At 43.6% G+C, this 18,398-nt stretch overlaps 3 protein-coding genes across 3 annotated transcripts in view; 1 reads left to right on the top strand and 2 right to left on the bottom strand.

Moving 5' to 3' along the window:
- Nucleotides 1-1,213: 1,213 nt before the first annotated feature.
- Nucleotides 1,214-9,623, bottom strand: bckdk (branched chain ketoacid dehydrogenase kinase). The gene is made up of 11 exons (XM_078106823.1): nt 9,208-9,623; nt 7,630-7,698; nt 7,408-7,518; nt 6,350-6,397; nt 5,416-5,535; nt 5,183-5,281; nt 4,766-4,839; nt 4,363-4,491; nt 3,843-3,932; nt 3,506-3,661; nt 1,214-3,248 (listed from the first exon to the last, which is right to left on the bottom strand). Exons 1-11 carry the CDS (start codon nt 9,418-9,420, stop codon nt 3,104-3,106), a joined length of 1,254 nt encoding a protein of 417 aa, XP_077962949.1. The 5' UTR covers nt 9,421-9,623; the 3' UTR covers nt 1,214-3,103.
- Nucleotides 9,624-10,161: 538 nt separating this feature from the next.
- lrwd1 (leucine-rich repeats and WD repeat domain containing 1) lies at nt 10,162-16,796 on the bottom strand (the record flags this gene model as incomplete). Its single annotated transcript, XM_078106822.1, is given in 15 exon segments — nt 10,162-11,213; nt 11,585-11,694; nt 12,056-12,217; nt 12,534-12,637; nt 12,857-13,003; nt 13,203-13,275; nt 13,648-13,858; nt 14,049-14,155; nt 14,294-14,408; nt 14,564-14,920; nt 15,069-15,161; nt 15,263-15,409; nt 15,587-15,706; nt 16,281-16,515; nt 16,710-16,796. Coding segments are annotated over 15 exon segments (2,214 nt in total). The 3' UTR covers nt 10,162-11,060.
- A 1,178-nt stretch (nt 16,797-17,974) lies between these two features.
- alkbh4 (alkB homolog 4, lysine demthylase) overlaps nt 17,975-18,398 on the top strand; it is a 2,138-nt gene continuing 1,714 nt past the window's right edge. The window contains 2 exon segments of the mRNA XM_078105065.1: nt 17,975-18,176; nt 18,179-18,213. Of these exon segments, the coding sequence (XP_077961191.1) occupies nt 18,089-18,176; nt 18,179-18,213 (123 nt within the window). The 5' untranslated portion in view covers nt 17,975-18,088.

Genomic DNA, 18,398 nt, shown 5'->3' with positions numbered 1-18,398 from the left:
CTCAGGACTCACAAGACAAGAACGCACCTTCAGGTTACTTAAAAAAAATATATTGACCTACAATTTCTTTGACATACTACACTTGGCTGTTTCATCATACTGTACTATGACTCTTTTATGATCTTTTCATACATGCTATAATATATTATGCAATAATAGATCATTTATAATGTGCTTTTTACACAGTACTATACTATGACTTTTTACTTACTATACTGTAACTTTTTCAACCACTATTCTATGAATTCTTTCCAAAAACTATAATTTATTATGAATTTGTTACAAAGTATTTTTAATACGATGCTATGTTTTACGACATACGTACATATACGCTTTTCTTTTTTTTGCAACACACAACTTTGACTTATAACATGTTGAATGTAGAATGATATTATATATTCAACTTTTTCAGATAAGAGATCAAATAAGTAACATTAGTCACACAAATAATAGTTTTAACAGTAAAGCTATAAAGACATTGATTTTGATCTTGCAGTGTCTGTTTTTTATTTACACACACGGTAGTAAGGCCTGGCGGTATAGATACCGGTGTCTCCTGCGTGGGGCCGTACTGTCTTTTTTTTAAATATTTTGATGTATTACTGTTACAATTAATTATTTCACCATATGACTTGTATTGATATCCTACACTTTTTTCAGCATACTATACTGTGACAAATCAATTATATGATGACTTCTTTCTACATACAAAACAGCACCGCTTTACAAAAAATGTTGACATACTATATATTTTTTTACATAATACATAATAGTGACTTTTTCTAAACATAGTATCCTGTGACTTTCATGGGCATACCATCCTATGAACTAATTATTTCAACAGATGATTTTTCCTCCATACTTCCTATTTTATAAAACTTTGAAGATGCAAGAGAGAAATAAAAACAGATCAAATGTACGGCCACGTTCAAAGTTTCAACCAAGTAAGATTTAATGTCTTACAGAGAACAGAATTGAAAAAAATGTTTTGAAACCAATTTCAGTGTAGGAGACAAAACATTCATGGCAGAATGTTAGTTAAATGACTCCAATATTTTGCTTTTATTGGAGATCTTAAAATAACCTGTTGTTGTTGACTCACTTCTATTTGCAAAAATTACAAAATCAGAAAGCAGGAAAATAGAAATGTCCTGATACGATGTGTAATAATTCACTGCACCCACCCGTCCCCGTCTACTACCAAAGAATGAGGTTTTTGGAGTCTGCCTGCACTTTTATTTTCGGGCCAGCAGGTGGCGAGCAAGAATTTCATAATTCACAGTGTGGCAGCCAAAATCTGAATTTACAAACCACAATCAACATTTCACCAGAAAGAAAATCTAAAAACGATGATGGTGACATACCGTCTCTCAAAGGGATGCAACTTCATCATCTACATATTACATTGCAAAATCTTCAAAGCAACCACAAAAAAAAGAAACATGAACGCCTCACGTCTAAGAATACAGGTACAGATCATAATATAATGATAATAATAATACAGGCCATTCTACGTCAATTAGACGAAGCTATTTTAGTTCCATTACATGTCAAAATAAATATGAACTGTTTACAAAGTAAATCAGATCATGTTTTGATATCTCAAGATAGAGATGTTTTCAGCTAAAAATCTCAACTCAAGAAACATTTGTATTTAAACTCATTTTACATTTTGTCGTTAGTGCAAATCCAAGTGAACGAGTTGCTGAAATGGCAAGATGTAAAATATTTATAGTTCAAAAAGGACTTTTAAAGTGTATAAATTTCTCATCTTATTCATTGCAACTCATGACTCACTATGTCCTTTCTGATAAAAAAAAAAAAGCATAAGCTCATATTATGAAATACTCCAAACATATAAACTTGCGCAAACGCTCTAGTTGAGCTGTTGTCCATGTTGACTGGAATGTTGAAAAAAAAAAAAAGTGTTTGAGGTGGTCGGCTATGGCTTCAGTTATTTTCTATATGTACATTTTGTTATTTCTTTTTAGAGTTATTCATTTATCCATAAGAAGGCTGTTTCAGTACGTCTTCAGTTTGAGAAGAACGACTGCGACCGGCTCGGATGGACTTTGGGTCGATGACACGGTCCAAAGTAAACGGACCATGAAAATGACGTCCATGCAGTGCAAAGAAAATTGTCTTTTTTTTTTTCTTTTTTTTTATGTGTTCACATACAAAAATTTCCAAAAAGACAGAAAACTCAAAAACAACTGACACGCTTTTGAAGAAAAAAAGAAAACAAACAAACAACTTAGTCAGATAAAAGAAAATATATAAGAACAATATTAGACAATACTTCTCTGGTTTATTGTTACTTTTCTCAAATAAAGTCAAAAGCTGCGATGGCGGCTGAAAGTGTTGACCGGGAGAATCAAGACGAGTGCATCCGAGTCGGCGTTAAAGGCAACGAAGAGAGACGAAGAAAAGTCGGCATGCGGATGAAGGACCAGCGGCACACAGTAAGGCCACGAAGCTCCACACGGCTGCTGCCGAACAAAGATGTCCACTGTGGCATGCAACAAAGAAACCGAAAGATCAGCTTCTGCTATTCTTTTATTTATTTTAAATGAAGGAGATCGCTCCTTGGGGGTTTACAATGCATGCTGAGGAGACTTAAGTTGTACTGCTCTTAAAAAACAACCAGTAAGGTACTTAAATTGTAGAGTTATTCAAACTATAATGACCATCGTGGAAGATGATTTGTGTACTTTGGGGAGGATTTTGATGGGGTTCTGGAGTGTCTCGTTGAAACGTCTGCACCTAGTGGTTTCAAAGTAAGCCTCTTTAAAACTGAAGCTCTTTTTTTTTTTTCCTTTCCTTCCACATCAACATCAACCCACTACACGTGCACAGTCTGTATTGATAACCTTCAACATTCACATGGAGCGGACACAAAACGGAAGAAAAACCCAACATGATATTATTAACTTGAGAGCTAACATAGCTTATAATCAGTCTAAGGCGAAAAAACAAACTAAAAAAAGTAATGGGTTGGTTAAATTTAGGAAGTTTCTACCGAAATACTGCGCGTGGGCTATCACTTAGTGGACCAGAGTCCTGTAGTCCATGCCAGCCCTCCCGGGGAGGAGGGGGGGGGACTTCACACCCTGAAGCTCTCTCCTTTGCCGTCGATGTGGCGCAGACGCAGGTAGACGTCGGTGCCGATGCCCTGCATGGACTGCAACGACAGGGAGCCCCCCAGGTACTCGGCATAGGCCCTGGAGGTGGGCAGGCCGAATCCAAACCTGCGTGACACAGAAGGACACAGACGGCAGCGTCAGGGTCTGTTGTGTGCAGACCCCTGTGGCTCTGCAAAACCTCCCGAAAGGCGTTTCATTAGCTGGGCTTCCATTCTCGGAGATTTCTTACATAGCTCCGCCCCCCTTTTATTCAGGTCGCTTTCACCACGTCAACTCCCAACATACTGCTTTATGTCGGCCTAAATCGAACAAAACCATCTCGCGACACGCGTAAACACGGAGGACGTTCTGTGCTCGCTCACCCGTGCATGGGGTTGGACTGGTTTCCACTGTTGGTGATGTTGTTGAAGATGTTGCTCATCCGGGGATCCTGTGCGCTGTCCTCGGCCGTGCTGAAGTGGTAGTCCATTACCTTGTCGATAATATTGTGAGGTATGCCGCCGCCACGGTCTGAAATCCTGGAAACGGGGGACAAGGGAAAGTCACTTTTGGAAGCTTTGGCAATAGTCGCCTCATGTAGAATCCATGCCGTCGTTTCTGCTACTGACAAGGATGGACGCCGCTGGGTTTAATACTTATTGGATTGGATTTTTTTTGTGCAGCCTTTTTAGACTATAGAACAGACATCGTGCCACTCACCTTATGACAAAGTCGATGTCGTTGTTGGCAATGGTGACGACCACGTCGGGCACGTTGTAGGGGGTTTCCAGGTGGCTCTCCATGGTTGCCCTGGAGACACAAGTGTATGGATGTGATGGGGAAACGCTCGGACACAGAGCTCAACCGCTGGGTGACTTTACTGAGGAAATGCAAGGAACTTGTTTACATGATGCATAGTCTGCTTCATTCCTCTTGTAAACAAACATAAAATTCTGTAAACACATGTTTTGTATTACATTTTACAACTGAGCTACAAGTTGGAGCAGGTTCTCTGTCAGGCCAAAACATGTTTCACTCCTTTTTCTGTATCTTAGCAAATAAAACTTGTGTTTGTTTGTGACATGTGTTGTATTTGGTTTTTATTACAACACCCCCACAGTCAGGTCCTTCTCACGGCGATTGCACCTAAAGTTACTTCAGTTCCATACTCTCGTATCGCGGCTCATCTTCAAGATGTCACACAGCGCTGATGTAATACACATGTATGAGGTGAGGTCACCTCATGGCGTTCTTGAGGAGCTCTGGCAGGATGTAATCCAGAGGCAGAGGGATGAAGGGGAAGCGAGCAGCAACGTGTCCGTTGATCCTCACTCTGGGTGAGTTCCCGTACTGGTGCTCGCACAGACGCCTGGAACAACAACAGGCGCGTTATTGTTTACAGGCGGACGATTGGCCAACGAGCGGTATGAACATTTTTTTAGATGTGGTAAAAGTGGAAGAAGGTCATCAGATAAGATTAGAGAAGGTAAACAAAGACGATTGCTCATATCTCATTGACAGCTCCAGCGTGCGCTGGGGGGAGTTTATCAGGTGAACTCTGACTTCTGTCAGTCAACACGGTGCTCATACAGAAAGTCATCTGAAGGTGATAAATAAACAAAGCTGTGTGACCTAGCGCGTACCTGGCAAAGTCCACCCACTTCTCCACTATCTTTTTGGGGGAGAGACGTCTGCATATCATCCCGACGAAATCAGGCTGAAATGGGAGAAAAGAGAAAAATGTCAAAAGAATTGTCAAAATTGTTTTGAAAAAAAAAAAAAAGAGTAGAAATATGTTTGGTAAAAATATTTTTTAAATATCAAAATGTCAGAAAAAGCTTTAAAAAAAAAAAGTCACGTAAAGTAACAAAAATATTAAGTCAGAAAATGGAAGAAAAGTGAAATCTAACAAAAGATAATATATAGGATATATAAAAGAATTCCATTTCATTTGACTTCATTTGGGCACAGTTAAGACATCGAATAACCCTGAACTCCCTCTTATCCCCAAATAACCGGCGGACGTTTTAGGAAGGAATTGTAATGGCGCTCGGCCGTACGTTGTCTTCGTAAAGGGCGAGGTGGTGCGTTGACAACATCCGGATGCCCAGACGAGAGCACAGCGTCGTATCCAGGAAGCTGCGAATGATGGCCTCGTCCTGCAATGGGAGTCAAAATATAAAAACACATTAACAAACTAACACTAAATAAGACCTTTACAAAAATCATTGGAGGGGACGTGCGGTCCAGTATGGGATCCAGTCGGCAGCCTGTGCAGGAGGTGGCGTCCTACCTGGATGTGTCTGCGGCACTCCCTGAAGCCCTGCGCCATCATGGTGACCACGTCTTTGTGGTCGTCCAGCAGCTGCTGCACCAGCTTGCAGAAACGGGCCTCCGTTTCCTGATCCTTGATCTGTAAACACAGCGAGGCAAACTTCAAAAAAAGATCTAATGTGTGTATATTTTAATTAGGAGGCATCCACGTTCTCCATGATGTGTGAATATTTGATTTTAATGCAAACAGCACCTCCCGGTTAGCCTGTCTTGAGCAATCCAGCAAAGATAAAAGAACTATTTATATTTCAAATCAAAAAAAATTTAGTCAGCCTTCATTTGAAACCAAAAAATGTGCATGCGTTGAACAGAGATGACAAAAGAAAGATTAATTGACGTGTGGTTGATTTATCTCTGTTCATTTTCAGAACGGAATGATTAAGTGGAGACAAACGTAAGCCTTCATTTCAGAAAACATGTTCAGCCGGTCCGGACGCAGTAACTATAATCACAGAACACTGTTGTGATATGAGCGATTATGGGATCATTGAGTAAAGACGATATCATATTGTGATTTACACCGCTGGGAGGGGAATGTTTTGACACTAAGCAGTAAAAGTAGTTTCTAAAGAATTGCACAACTAAACACTTTCTGAATGCTACGGGGAAGTTTCATTGTCAAAACATTTAGCTTATCAAACCCTGGTTTTGGCATCTCTTCTCCAATTATTTAAACCTGTAAATCAAGCAGTCGTTTCTGCTCCTTTGATGATTTGTTGGTAATGAGAGAACGGTTAGCAGCAATCACTGCGCTGCTACGTGCAGCCAGGCGATAAAGTCTAAGCCAACAAATGTTCCACTTCCTGTTTAAACTCGTACGTAAAACCGCTTCTAAATAAATTGAACTAATGACTCTGCGTGCGTGCATGCTTGTGCAGAAGTTTGTCACTCACCTGGGGGAAGTCGATGAGCATGTGGTAGGCTCGGATGTACAGCTCATGCTGTAAGAAAGGGCAGCAGAGGTGTAGTTAGATTGTGATCATCCACCTCCCTCCTCACTGGGCCCCACACCCCGCTACTGACATGTCCACACGTGGCTAACATTACAGTACAGCTCCACGTGCTGCTGAACAAAGCTGAACAACTCTTTCCCAGTAGAAAAATGAAGACGCCCCGGCCCTCCGTCCAATTCGATCCGCCCTTGGGTATTGTTTTCCCCAGAGGGGGTCGAGTCGAAGGCACCCTGACCCACATTGCACCCGGTGGCGCACAAAAGGAACTGCGAATTACGCAATCGGCACAGAGGAGCTCCGGCGAGGGAGGAATTTGGGTGAAGGTTCAACAGCGTCGACAAGAAGTGGAGTGTCGGTTAATCCGTCCGGGCCCGGGGAAACAACGCGGCTCCCAGACGGAGGAGCTGGAGACGAAACAAAGTCTCACTGGGAGGGGAAAAAAATAAAGATGAAAAGGGGACAAACGGTGGCCTTTTATTAGCTGAAGTTCTGAGACATCTGTGTGGACGGCATGTGCCGCCGCCACCTCTGCAAATGGGGGGAAAGGAATTTTGTTTGTCCTAAATGGCCTTTAAAAAGTAAAGAAAGTAATGGTGCTACGGATACTCTTATAATCAGGTCACGCTGACCTGTACACTGAAATCACACCGACCGGCATACTGAAGTCTGCTGCCAATGCACATGTTGTACTGTATTGCACAGTACACAGTACAAATTTATGGCACAACTTGGAGACAGCAAAACGTGAGAAGAAGCCAAAGCCCACTGTATCATTCACAGAGGTCCGTAAGATATAAACCATGTATAATCTACGCAGCACTTTCAGTTTCTAATAATGAGCAACTCTGATCTTACCCTGTACCTTCTTAGAGCGGCATAAAGAGGATCTATCGACTCAAACTGCAGTGGCACGTCCCTTTTCCTTCTATAAACATCTGCTTCGTGTACGGGCTCTCCAACCCCTGCAGCTCGGCGCGTCTCGTGATTTGCGTTCTTACCACTTGCAGAATGGTGGGGTTGCAGCCGATGATGAAGGGCAAGCTGCGGAAGCCCTTGATGCGATGGGCGATTCGCACGGGCAGCTCCTTGTGCAGGTACTTGGCGCTGCTCTGAGATCAGACACAAACATGCAAGATGACGAGTCAGATCAGAGAGCTGGTCGATGGGAAAAGGCAAACCCCCCCCCGGCGGTATCGTCTCATTGTGGCAGAAGTATTTACCAGGATGTGGTGGCCATCAGGAGACTTCCCAGAATACAGCAAGGTCGCTAAGGTCAGACGCACGGAGGGCTGGGGAGACATTAACACGTACCATTAGACACACATTTAGAGTCGGGACAGCAGCTCCAGAGACCCATGAAGACTTTCAGCCATGGGCATTAAATACACAGGAAACAGCTCTAAAACATTTCCTGGCCAGCACACACTCAGCAATAACCAGGGACGGGTATTATTGTGTTCTCAGTAGTAGCGCTGAAACTATACAAAACGCTTCAGTGAGACCAGAAATATTATTTTAACTTAGTATTTTTCTATATCAAATATTTTTTCAATTGACAAAAGAACAAAACCGCTAATGTCAACACTTTAAGATGACTGAATTCATAGCGTCAAATGCAATTTTGCTTGGACAATTATATGAATCTGAATGCATTTGTTGTTGACTGCTTTAATGGAACAGGCAGACAGGCATGTAATTATAGAGGTCAGCTTGTGCTCTAGGCGGGACAGGGGTATTATAAGCCCGTTGATGTACTCATTCACACAGTCGGTGATTTATTGCCAGTTGTCTTCCTGGATTCGGCAGCTGCACCTGTGTTGCTTTTTGCAGGGATCATGACTTTGATAAAAACTGAACCGTGTCCACATGAGTGACAAGATTATTTATACAAATCGATGTTATCTTGAACATTACCTGGTTCGGAGCGGGTGAGCAGGTAATGCAAGTTATTATGCCCCCCCCATGACCCCAGAAGTTTAAAAGGTTAAAAGTGCATTAAGGCACGAGTGGAAAGGACAAGGTCCATGAACTGTGTGGGGGGGTGAAAAAAGCTGACTATTCATTACAACTGGAAATCATATAACAAACCACTGAGTCGTTCATATTCTTGCCAGGCCTTAAACGTCATTGAGGAATAAATGGTTTAAGAGGACGGTTTTTTTTACGTAATAGAAAAGAAGAAGAAACGGTGTTTTCAGCAATGATGGGTAAAGAGCTACTCATAATTTTCAACATTTCCTTGAAAACCCAACTCCGTACAAGTTCTGGTACCAGCTGACTTGTAGTGGACTTGACCCTCCATCGCTGAAACACCAGCTCATTTGAGAAATTGTGCCAATATATTTTGGATATTTTGTTAAACGACAGCGTTACTTTGTCCGCTATTAAAAGGCAGTCGCCCGTTGAAAAACAATGTTCTCACAGAACAAGAACACCCGCGCTGCGTTCAGTGGAAGTCGATTACATAGCGGCGAGAGACAACGTAACGGTCACTGGATCGGTTTTATTCGAAATAAAGAAAAGTATTTCATATCAAATCACATATATTTAGTTTGTGCCAGTTTGGACACGCATAGCAAATGTATAAAAAGTAAAAAGACGATTTACCGAGTTAAGTTATCTTAAGAATACGAAACAGCTACCTATTCACTTGCCTTATTGGTGTCCTTGAACGCACCACGAATCTGGCTAGCAGCTAGCATTAGTGTCAAGCTAAAGCCGGTTGCAGCTAGCCTACTCCCTCCGCTGTAAGAGCGACGTTTCGGAGTAGTGCACCGGCGAAAACATCCCGTTCTTACCTTTTCGGCGGAAACGTCTATCGCGGCCTGGTTGTAAAACGACGTGACAGACTTCGACCGCTCCCTGGCCATCTCCGATAATCCGTGCATCGAGGATGTGGACCGAAATCTGCGGCTACCCACGCCTGACATCGGCGGCACTGTTTTGGTGAGGGTGGCCAGCAGGAGGCTGCCGAGCCCCGGCTTGGCCCCGCAGGTTGCCCCGCTCAGCATCTCGGACGCTATGCCTGCCAGTCCCGGGGCGCGTTCGGAGCCGAGCCGCTTGAGTGAACGGGGCTGTCCTGTTCCCGTTCTTGCGCTTAAACGGCCGCGGGTCGCTTCGAGGCCATTAGGTTTGCGTCGAAATGGTGCACACAAAGGCACGTAACGGAGTACAGTAGAGTGGGTACAGAAAGGGCTTTGTGCGCATTGGCCAGTGGGGGGGGGATCTGGAGGTGACGTCTTGACAGCTGAACCAATCAGTCAGTTAGAGGCGGAGCCAACAGCCCCTCCAGCCCCACCTCCCCGTGTACTCAACTGCTAGGAACATTCATAACAACAAGTATTCTTGGCTGCGACTCGAGGTGGTCTGCAGACTGCAGACGAGAACTTAAGTTGACCCTCACCTCACATTTTAAATGTAAATTGAGCAAGAAAAAGTGTTGATTATGCACAAAGGCCGATTTCTGAGTACGTTATATTATTGAATTTATGAATTATGAAAGTATTCCCCTATTGTTCTCGCTGCATAACAAGCTTTGCAGGACAGATGTCACAGAACATAACTTATTGTGGGTTTTGACTAACGAAAGCCACATATTGTACCCAATACAACCTCACTTACATATCAAATGTAACCTTTCCACTTCAATACATACTGAGTGTGCAATGGACCTTGTAATGTATTAATTTTAGGGTTGACATTAAAAATAACATATTTAACAGACACTCACATAATGATAATAATGAAATACATTTTTAAAATGCAATAATTTGATTTATTAAATCAATATATTGGCACAGTTTAAACACATAAAAAGAATGGTAAGTCGCACCCAGAGACATACAGTCAGTTCAGTACTACTGGATCAGACAGGAAGAAGGAAAACTCTTTTCTGGATTCACTATCAGTATCCGGGCTGCATATCTACTCTGCCTCTTTACTCCTCACACCAGTGTTGACTTTTTAGTGAGGCGTGTTTGTGTGTTTGCATTCCGTAACGTGATCGTGTCATTACATAACAGCAAGGTCCAAAGACTGACCTCATTACAGATGAGGCACATTCACCTACGATTACCTTAAATATGTACATTAGAAGAAAACACATGTATGCACAAAAAAAAAAAATGTCACTTTGTTCAAAAGCTGTATTCGTTATGTGTTGGTTCTTGGGTGCACAATTAATTAAATTATTCAACTTTAAATGTAAAATATATATTTTCTGTTTCCAGTTACACAAACTTCGGCCCATACATTTCCAGTAAGGCATCATGTTGGATCTTGGATTGGATTTGTGAATTTCGCACTGTTGTTATGGTTGGATCCGACATTTTAACATCTCTTTTATAACTACACTCTCAAAGATTTTGTTCTGTTTTTTGTGCAAGTTTTCCGTTCAAACTTCCCAGATGCAAACAGAGAATTCCTGGAAATTTCACCACAGCTAGTTTGTAACACAAAAAGGCTGTAAGCTCAATCACCTTGGTGTCTCCTCATTTGGCGATAAGGACTGAACAGTTAATTCAACAAAATCAAAAGGACCATAAGAGACACAATAATAAAGAATTGTGTGTCGGCAAACAAACCTTAAGGGCTTGTATCAAAAACCTGGACCTCCACTCATGATTAGCAGACAGTGTCTGGCCCGTGTTGCTCAGGCGGACTCCTCCCTCTTCCACACGATCACCATGTTCTTGTCACTTAGGGCCACCAGGAAGTGGAGCTCAGGGTCCATTGCTACGCTGTTGATGGAGGGGCCCTCCACCTGGCCGCGGTCCTTCCTCACTGGGGTCGGCCACTCCAACATCTGCCCAAACAAAGACCACGTTAGCGGGTCAGTGGTGAGCAAAGTTTATGAACACATGTCTGGCGAACACCAGATCCAAAGTTGCGATTCTTTTAGCAGATATACACATCTAAGTATGCAACTGTTTTGGTTGTTTTTTATGAACCGCACTGAGGCAAATTCCTGACATCTGTATTGTCAGGTTAAAAAAGTGTCTTTTTAGTCATGGTAACGTGTTCCCAAATCAGCATTCAAAGTTGGTGAGCTTACTAGGAATACAATCAGTTTAGATTACTTTTTTTGCAAATCTACAACATATTCAGAAGGTTTTCCTGCAATACTGTGTGAAAGCAGAGTTTATAGTAAACAAGGCATTGAGAGGAGATGAGGACCTCAGTGGGGAGTATGGGCTTCCCCGTCTGGAGACTGTTTTTCTGCAGCTTGGAGATGTTGTATGTCCATAGCCTGCCTTTGTCATCACCACACACTACGTAGGCTTGGCCTTGGGGAGAGGGAATGAGCAAACACACACACACACACATTAGAATATCAGCATGACTTCCAACACAGAGCGTAAAACAGCTTAGTAAAAAGGTGAACAGTGTTCAAAATATACTTTTGTGTATACTAGGGCTGAAGCAAAGAAGGAAGGCAATGTAGAAAATACTAACTATATGAAGTTGCAGTGTTCATCAAATGTAAAAAATGGCTTAATTGAACTGTGGACAAACAGAAACAAACATAAATGAAAATAATTCTGTCATTATCAGAAAGCCTACGCTTTTACTTTGTGGTGAATTTTGTAGGCTTGACAAAGAAAAAAAGCAAACGCAGCATTACGGATCAGATGACCTGGGACTTACCTGGGCAGGTGTTGAGAGCCAGGTAGGGGATCTCAGTATTGGCCCACTGCAGCTCCGCCAGAACCACAGCACAAACGGTCCGGTCCTTCTTGCCGGGCCGCTGGGCCTTGGTCCCGCTCCAGCTCCACAAATAAATGGAGCAATGCATGTAGTTCTTGGAGGCTAGACGTCCATAGTAACAATAGGCGCAAAAGAGAGGAAAGATTTAGCAACATTTTTTATGTAGACCATAGAATCAAAATGCTAAATGCACTTTTTATCTTGATATGGTGCTGAAATGAAGAAAACACACCGGGTGAACCTGACTGACTGATTGAAAGTTAAAATGCATTCCAAGCAAGTGTGACTAGGTCAGTTCTACTTAACACATGGTTAGACGTAAAGACAGACATGAGGTCCTTTGAAAGTCACGGTTTTAAAGACAAAACTATGGTGACATCTAGTGGTGACAGCAGTGTACTGCGAGAGCCTCACTCACCCACTATGTCATCCGTAAGAAAACTAAGGCCATCGATGGTGTGGTAGTCATGGTCTTTGTCTTCCTTCTTATAGATGGGGAACGTTATCTCCATCTCTTTGGTCCTGGTGAGAAACAAAAATAATAAACACAAAATGCTACCGGCTGGTTCAGTGTACAGATTTATGGACGGAGGGTTTGTCACTGGCACTGCAAATGGTCCCTTTTTTTTGAAAATAGACACTAAACAGCAACATGAAGCCGATCATTGTGGCGCTTTCATTAGCCGTAAACATCACCCAGTCAACCTGTCAACCCGGCCTGGATGGTCCTCAAGTTTTTACCTCTTTGTGGTGTTGTTGCTGCCGCCGAGCCGCGTGTCGTAGCAGAGCAGGCCGTCCTCGCAGGCCGTCAGTAGGTGCGAGCTGGGGGAGGTGGGGGGCAGGCAGATGTGCAGAGGGGTGGTGCTGATGTCCAACACAAGCAGCTGACTGTGGGGACAAACACTAATACTTTAACAACCACAGTCTGGAAACAAACACGATCGTGCTGGTTTAGAAAACTAATCTAACGAGCAGTAGATCTGCTTTTAGACACACATCTTGATTCCTTAAAACAAAAACAAAACGTATAGACTGGAATTTGTGTAGCTAGATTTAAAAAGGGACTTTCCCATGGATACACACTCACACAACTTTGTAGTTGTACTGGCTGTCCACTCCTCCGATGTCCCACAACACAATCTTGTTATCGTATGAGCCAGCTGGGAGACAAAGAGCAGACGGGTGAGTGACGTTTTCACACAAGGACAAAAAAGGAACAAGAGAACAAAGATGTTGAGCCTGAACGCAGGTTCCCCTTCAGAATATAACATATGGATCATTTTACAAGTGACCTTACTTTTCTGTTACGAATATAATAACTGCAATTTGACTCATTTTAGATGTTGTCTGAGAAATGTCGGAGGAAAGGCCTCATTTTAACCACAATGTGCATTTAATATTCTTCTAACTACTACTCAGAACAGGAGTTATTCTTTAATCTGATGAAGCCGGACCTCTAGACTGGGTGGCCGTCGGCCACACAGCGCTCACACTGCTAGTCGTTAATCTGTAACAAAGTGACCGTGGCTCACTGAACAGGAAGTTCCCCTGGTGGTGGTTGAAGCGGAGGACCGACAGCGCCTTGCGGCTGGCCCTGAACTCCCCGTAGGCCACGTTGTTTCTGGGGTGGATCAGTTTGACCAGTCCCCTCTTCCCACCAGCCGCCAGAACGCTGCAGTGTTGAGCCGAGGCCCCGCCTCCTCTGGACATCAGCACAGTGGACCAGGAGAGGGAGAAGAACTCCTGTTGTGGGTAAACGACAGATAAAACATATCCAAATGATTTAATTATATGAATACTAAATCTGTCCTGACCATTGTAATAATAAATCCTAAGTGCTTTAACGTTAGCAGAATGTCTCTAGTGGTACAGTGAATGTAGATGTGGGAATATACCATTAAGAAAAATGTTAGAAATCAGAAATAGAGCAAACCTCTCCAGGAACTTTGTACTTCTTCATCACTAAACCGGTTTCACAGTCAATAACACAGAGAGAGTCTCCACCACAGGTAGCAACCAAACGGCTCCCGCCTCCAGAACCTGTAAAAACAGGAAAAGGGGGGCGGTTTTAATCTCTATATTTCTCTGATTCCTCTGACTTTAACCACAGATTTAAAGACTTTCATTTGGATAAACAGCCTTGGGGACGCCCTGATAAAGATATCTGTTGAACTGTACCCGTGGAGTCTGGCAGCGGCTGGAAGGCACAGGCCCACAGCTGGGTGGAGAAGTCCTCCGAGCTGTCCTGTTTACTGTGGCACTGGAGGACGTGGAGAGGCTTCAGACGCACCGGCTGCCGGGGGAAGCGGAAGCGGAGTGGTGCATGTTGTTGAGAAAGCGATATTGGGTTGACTAGCGCGGCTAAAGAGTACACTTCATAGTCACGTATCTTGGTTAAAAGTGAGAGTCGTGTTACCGCACAAAATCAAAGTATCCCACGTGCATTACCGGAGTCCTGCTGCAGCTCTTTATCGAGGACAGCCAGTCAGCGTCCCTCCGCGGCTCCGCTCGATTCGGTTTTGTCTGAGCCCCGTCGTCGTCGTCGTCTTTGGCTTGTCGCGCTCTAGGTCCTCTCCTCGGCGCCTCCGCGGTCGGGGTGACGGGAGGCTGGCTTGCCTTGCGGGGGCTCACCCTGACGGCGGGGGCCTGGGTGAGCGCCTGCAGTTTGCGGCTCAGGCCCGATTTGCAGGGACTGACCGCGGCCGGGGAGGCCGGGAGATCCGAGCGCAGTTTCTTGCGAGGCGTCAGGCTTCTGTCGGTGTCAACGGATGTGTTTTGTTTCCTCTTCGTAGGCGTCAAGACCCTCTGGGGAAAGAAAGAAATAAAAGGGAAAAACAAAATGAGCTTCAAAGCAAATCATTCACACAACATCCTGCGCGTACAAGTTACTGTACGGTCTCAGAATCCCAATGGCAGACAGAACGTTGCAGCAGCTCATCCTCTGAAGTCTTACGCTGCTCTCTTTAGTGTCCGTGGACCTTTTGCACTCCGGTTCTTCCTTTGGTTCGGTCAGAGAGCGCAGATACTCCTTAGCGAGAACCTCCACCTAAAACCCAGAAGGACACAGAGAGACAATGAAAATGAAAAGAAGACCACACCAAAAAAAAAAAAAAAAGCACCGAAATGTCTCTAACATCAGGAACTCACCCTCCATTTGGTGAAGTCGCTGACTGAACTGGGTCCATATTTAACCTGTTGACGGGCAGTACTGACAAAGCTTTTCTCCAAGGCGGACAATTTCTCCGCCGTGACGGGATCCGGGAGAGAGAAGCTCTTCTCCCACACGGCAATGATCTAAAAAAAAAGGGGGCGGGGGACATTGCTTATGCAATAAAACTGCGCCGGAATGGAAACATTCCGACCTAACCGCGTTAGTTTAGGTTTGTTTCACATCATCCTCAGCCTCTAATTCGCTGTCCCACTATAGAGGACACAGCGGGATTACTGGAACGACAGAAATCATTTCCTTACCCTGGTCCTCAGGTTCTCACTGTAGACAAAGCGCAAATGGTTGGCAGAGGTGCTGACATCTTTACCGTTGTAAATCCTCAGTTTGGGCAACAACACCATCAGCTTGTAATTATCACTAACCTGAGGGAGAGAAACAACATTATCAGTTCATATCCAAGAGCCACGGAGGTGTTTTTGAAAGGACATCGGGATTGATTTTGATCACCGGTCTCTCACAGAGCTCACAAACAGTCACACCTACAGGCAACAAGAGTGTCCAGTAAACACGATCTAAATGTCTTTCAGCCGCGGGGGGGGGGTGGGGGGGGGACCCACTCAGACACAATGAATATGCAAAGTGAATAGAGGAAACCAGACTGAAACTCCTTGCTGTGAGGTGATGACCACAAAGCATGCAGCTCAACGACAAAGTGTCTTCGAAAACAATCAACACATGCAACACAATTAGCCGGCTTGATTGGTCATTTTCCACCTGATGGGTGAAAGACTGGCTACTCAAAAGAGAACAATGGATCTTTTCACACTGCATTCAAGGAGCTCCATCAAATGAGCTTTTTGACGTTTAAGTTGCACCTCAAACAAAAGTTGTGTGAAAGATTCACAACGTAAATCCAGCCGTGGAAATGGTTTGGGAATGAACAACACACTGTGGTCCTTTCTACTAGCAAATAAACCCCATTCGCCACATCCTCACAGTGATATAAAGATTGTCCTCCATCTTCAGCTCCTGCAGACCGCTGAGAGGCTCCAGAGTGGTCACATCCTCCATCTGGTTGTCGCTGAGGTCCAGGTAGCAAAGCGCCGGCAGCTCCAGTGACTTTGGCAACGCCTGCAGGGAGTTCCCAGAGAGATCCCACCGCTCCAGGGACCGCAGGCGGGACAGCAGCCGCACAGGCAGGTCTTGGGTCTTCAGTCCCAGCCCGGATAAACTGAAAACAAAGAGAACCTCCTTTATTCTACTGATACCAATCCGGGATATCTGATTGTACATAAATAACAATTTAGGGGGAACGTGAAGTCCTTGAAATGCAATCCAGTGCTTCTCGCTCCACACTGAAGTCACCACACAACACAAAAGCTGCAGTCGCTTAAAAAAAAAACAAAGCAAAAAAAACCTGCTTACTTCAGTGTCTTGATCTGCTCCAGTTTGTTGCTTTTTGGAGAGCCTTTCTCCAGTAACAGCTTCTCGGTTATTTTCTCCATCGCTTAGCTGCAGACAAGACCACGATTCCAGACTTGAGATGGGACAGTAAAGACTTTGTTCAGTGCCCTCTTCTTAAGTTAGGTTGAGGTCCGTCACACCTCTGACCACACCCAGCAAACACGATGCACCTATGGAGACACAGCGGGGAGCGCTAACCCCACCCGAGTGCCCCTCAACCTTCAGGAGTAGGGTTAGCCCTGTAGCCCCAGATTTCATAGTATTCTTTATATTTATTGCTTTTTGCTTTTCGACATTTATGTTCCTTTTTTAAACTCTTTCATTTGTAGGTTATCTTCCTGGTTTATTATCAGATTCTGATCTGATTTTCTTCAATGGGGACACATTCTGTGGAACTAATTCTTTATATCTTACATACTCGCCATGGACACAAAATCAATAGGGTTCAAATGTGGTAATTTTGTTGTCATCATTTGCTTAATTTCTTTACTCTACTGCAGGTAAGTGTAAAGGCGTTGCACCCACTGGGCTTGGTGGGGGGCATGTTTTGTATCTGGTTGGTGGTAGTTTTGAGGGTATTCTGGCTTTGGATATACTTAAAATTGGACTCACACCAACTAACGATAATGTTTTAGGGTTAATGGTCCACATACTTATATAAAAGTGAATAACTTAATTGAATTAGTACTTCACTACTTACACATAATCTCTGGGGAATGTATTTCCCGGATGGGAATCACTACACTAGTTTCCAACGTGTGTGACTTCAAAGTCTAAAATTAGAGTTACTTCGCAACATCACCGTTGAAAACACTAACGGTACATTTACTTAAGCAAAGTAAACATTAAAACAATCGCTTTGTTAATATTTATAGGTAAAATTACTTACAGACAGTTCACCAACTTGTCTTGAAGCAAATGAGCTTTCCCGGGGAAAATCTATGTACTTCCGGTAGGCGTGGCTTCCGCGATTCACACGTCATTGTTTATTTTCCCGAGCTGAGCCTGGAAGGCTCAATGTAGAAGCCCACAGCCCGGGTTGATGGAGGTATTCGGATCTCTTACTAGAGTAAAAGTAAAAACTGCAATACTAAAGTACAAGTCCTGAATTCAAAACCTCAATGAGTAAAAGTACAAACAAATCAGCTTCAGATTAACAGAAGTAGCAAAAGTATCCATTATGTAGATTTTCATATTTCTAAATATGATTTTTAACGTAAAGTGTTACTTAGGCTACTTTATATAATGCATGGAATACATAGACACCGCGTGTCGTTAGGTGGCGATGTTTACCTTATTTTAACAGGTTCGTCCCTGCACATTAACAGAAGAAGAAAATTATGACGCAGGATGGGATCTCGGCTACTGATAGCGGTGTCGCTTTTTGTGCGTGTAAAGGCATCCGGCGGTGTCTCAAGTGTGACGTTTTAATGGAAAGGACGTATTGGAGGCGAACGAACCAAAGGTAAATATCAAGGAGTGAAAACTGTATTTTACACGTTTTATCAGCAGGAAACGGACGCAGCTGCTGCGAGCGCCAGTCAATAATATCACTACGGAAGCCCCTCACAGGACACGCTTCATCATCGTGCTCTGATCTCGCTATAACAAGACACTGTATTGTTATTATAACTCTACCTGAACTATATT

Source organism: Gasterosteus aculeatus, chromosome 7, assembly GCF_964276395.1.
Source record: "Gasterosteus aculeatus chromosome 7, fGasAcu3.hap1.1, whole genome shotgun sequence".
In the NCBI taxonomy this organism is placed as follows: Eukaryota; Metazoa; Chordata; class Actinopteri; order Perciformes; family Gasterosteidae; genus Gasterosteus; species Gasterosteus aculeatus.
This window is presented reverse-complemented; position numbering and strand designations above follow the sequence as displayed.

Coding starts and splice junctions, on each gene's coding strand:
- bckdk (XM_078106823.1), bottom strand. CDS start 9,420: ATGCTGAGCGGGGCAACCTGCGGGGCCAAGCCGGGGCTCGGCAGCCTC. Junction 5,536..6,349: donor TGCTCATCGACTTCCCCCAG/GTGAGTGACAAA, acceptor CTGTGTTTACAG/ATCAAGGATCAGGAAACGGA. Junction 3,933..4,362: donor CTCCTCAAGAACGCCATGAG/GTGACCTCACCT, acceptor TTGTGTCTCCAG/GGCAACCATGGAGAGCCACC.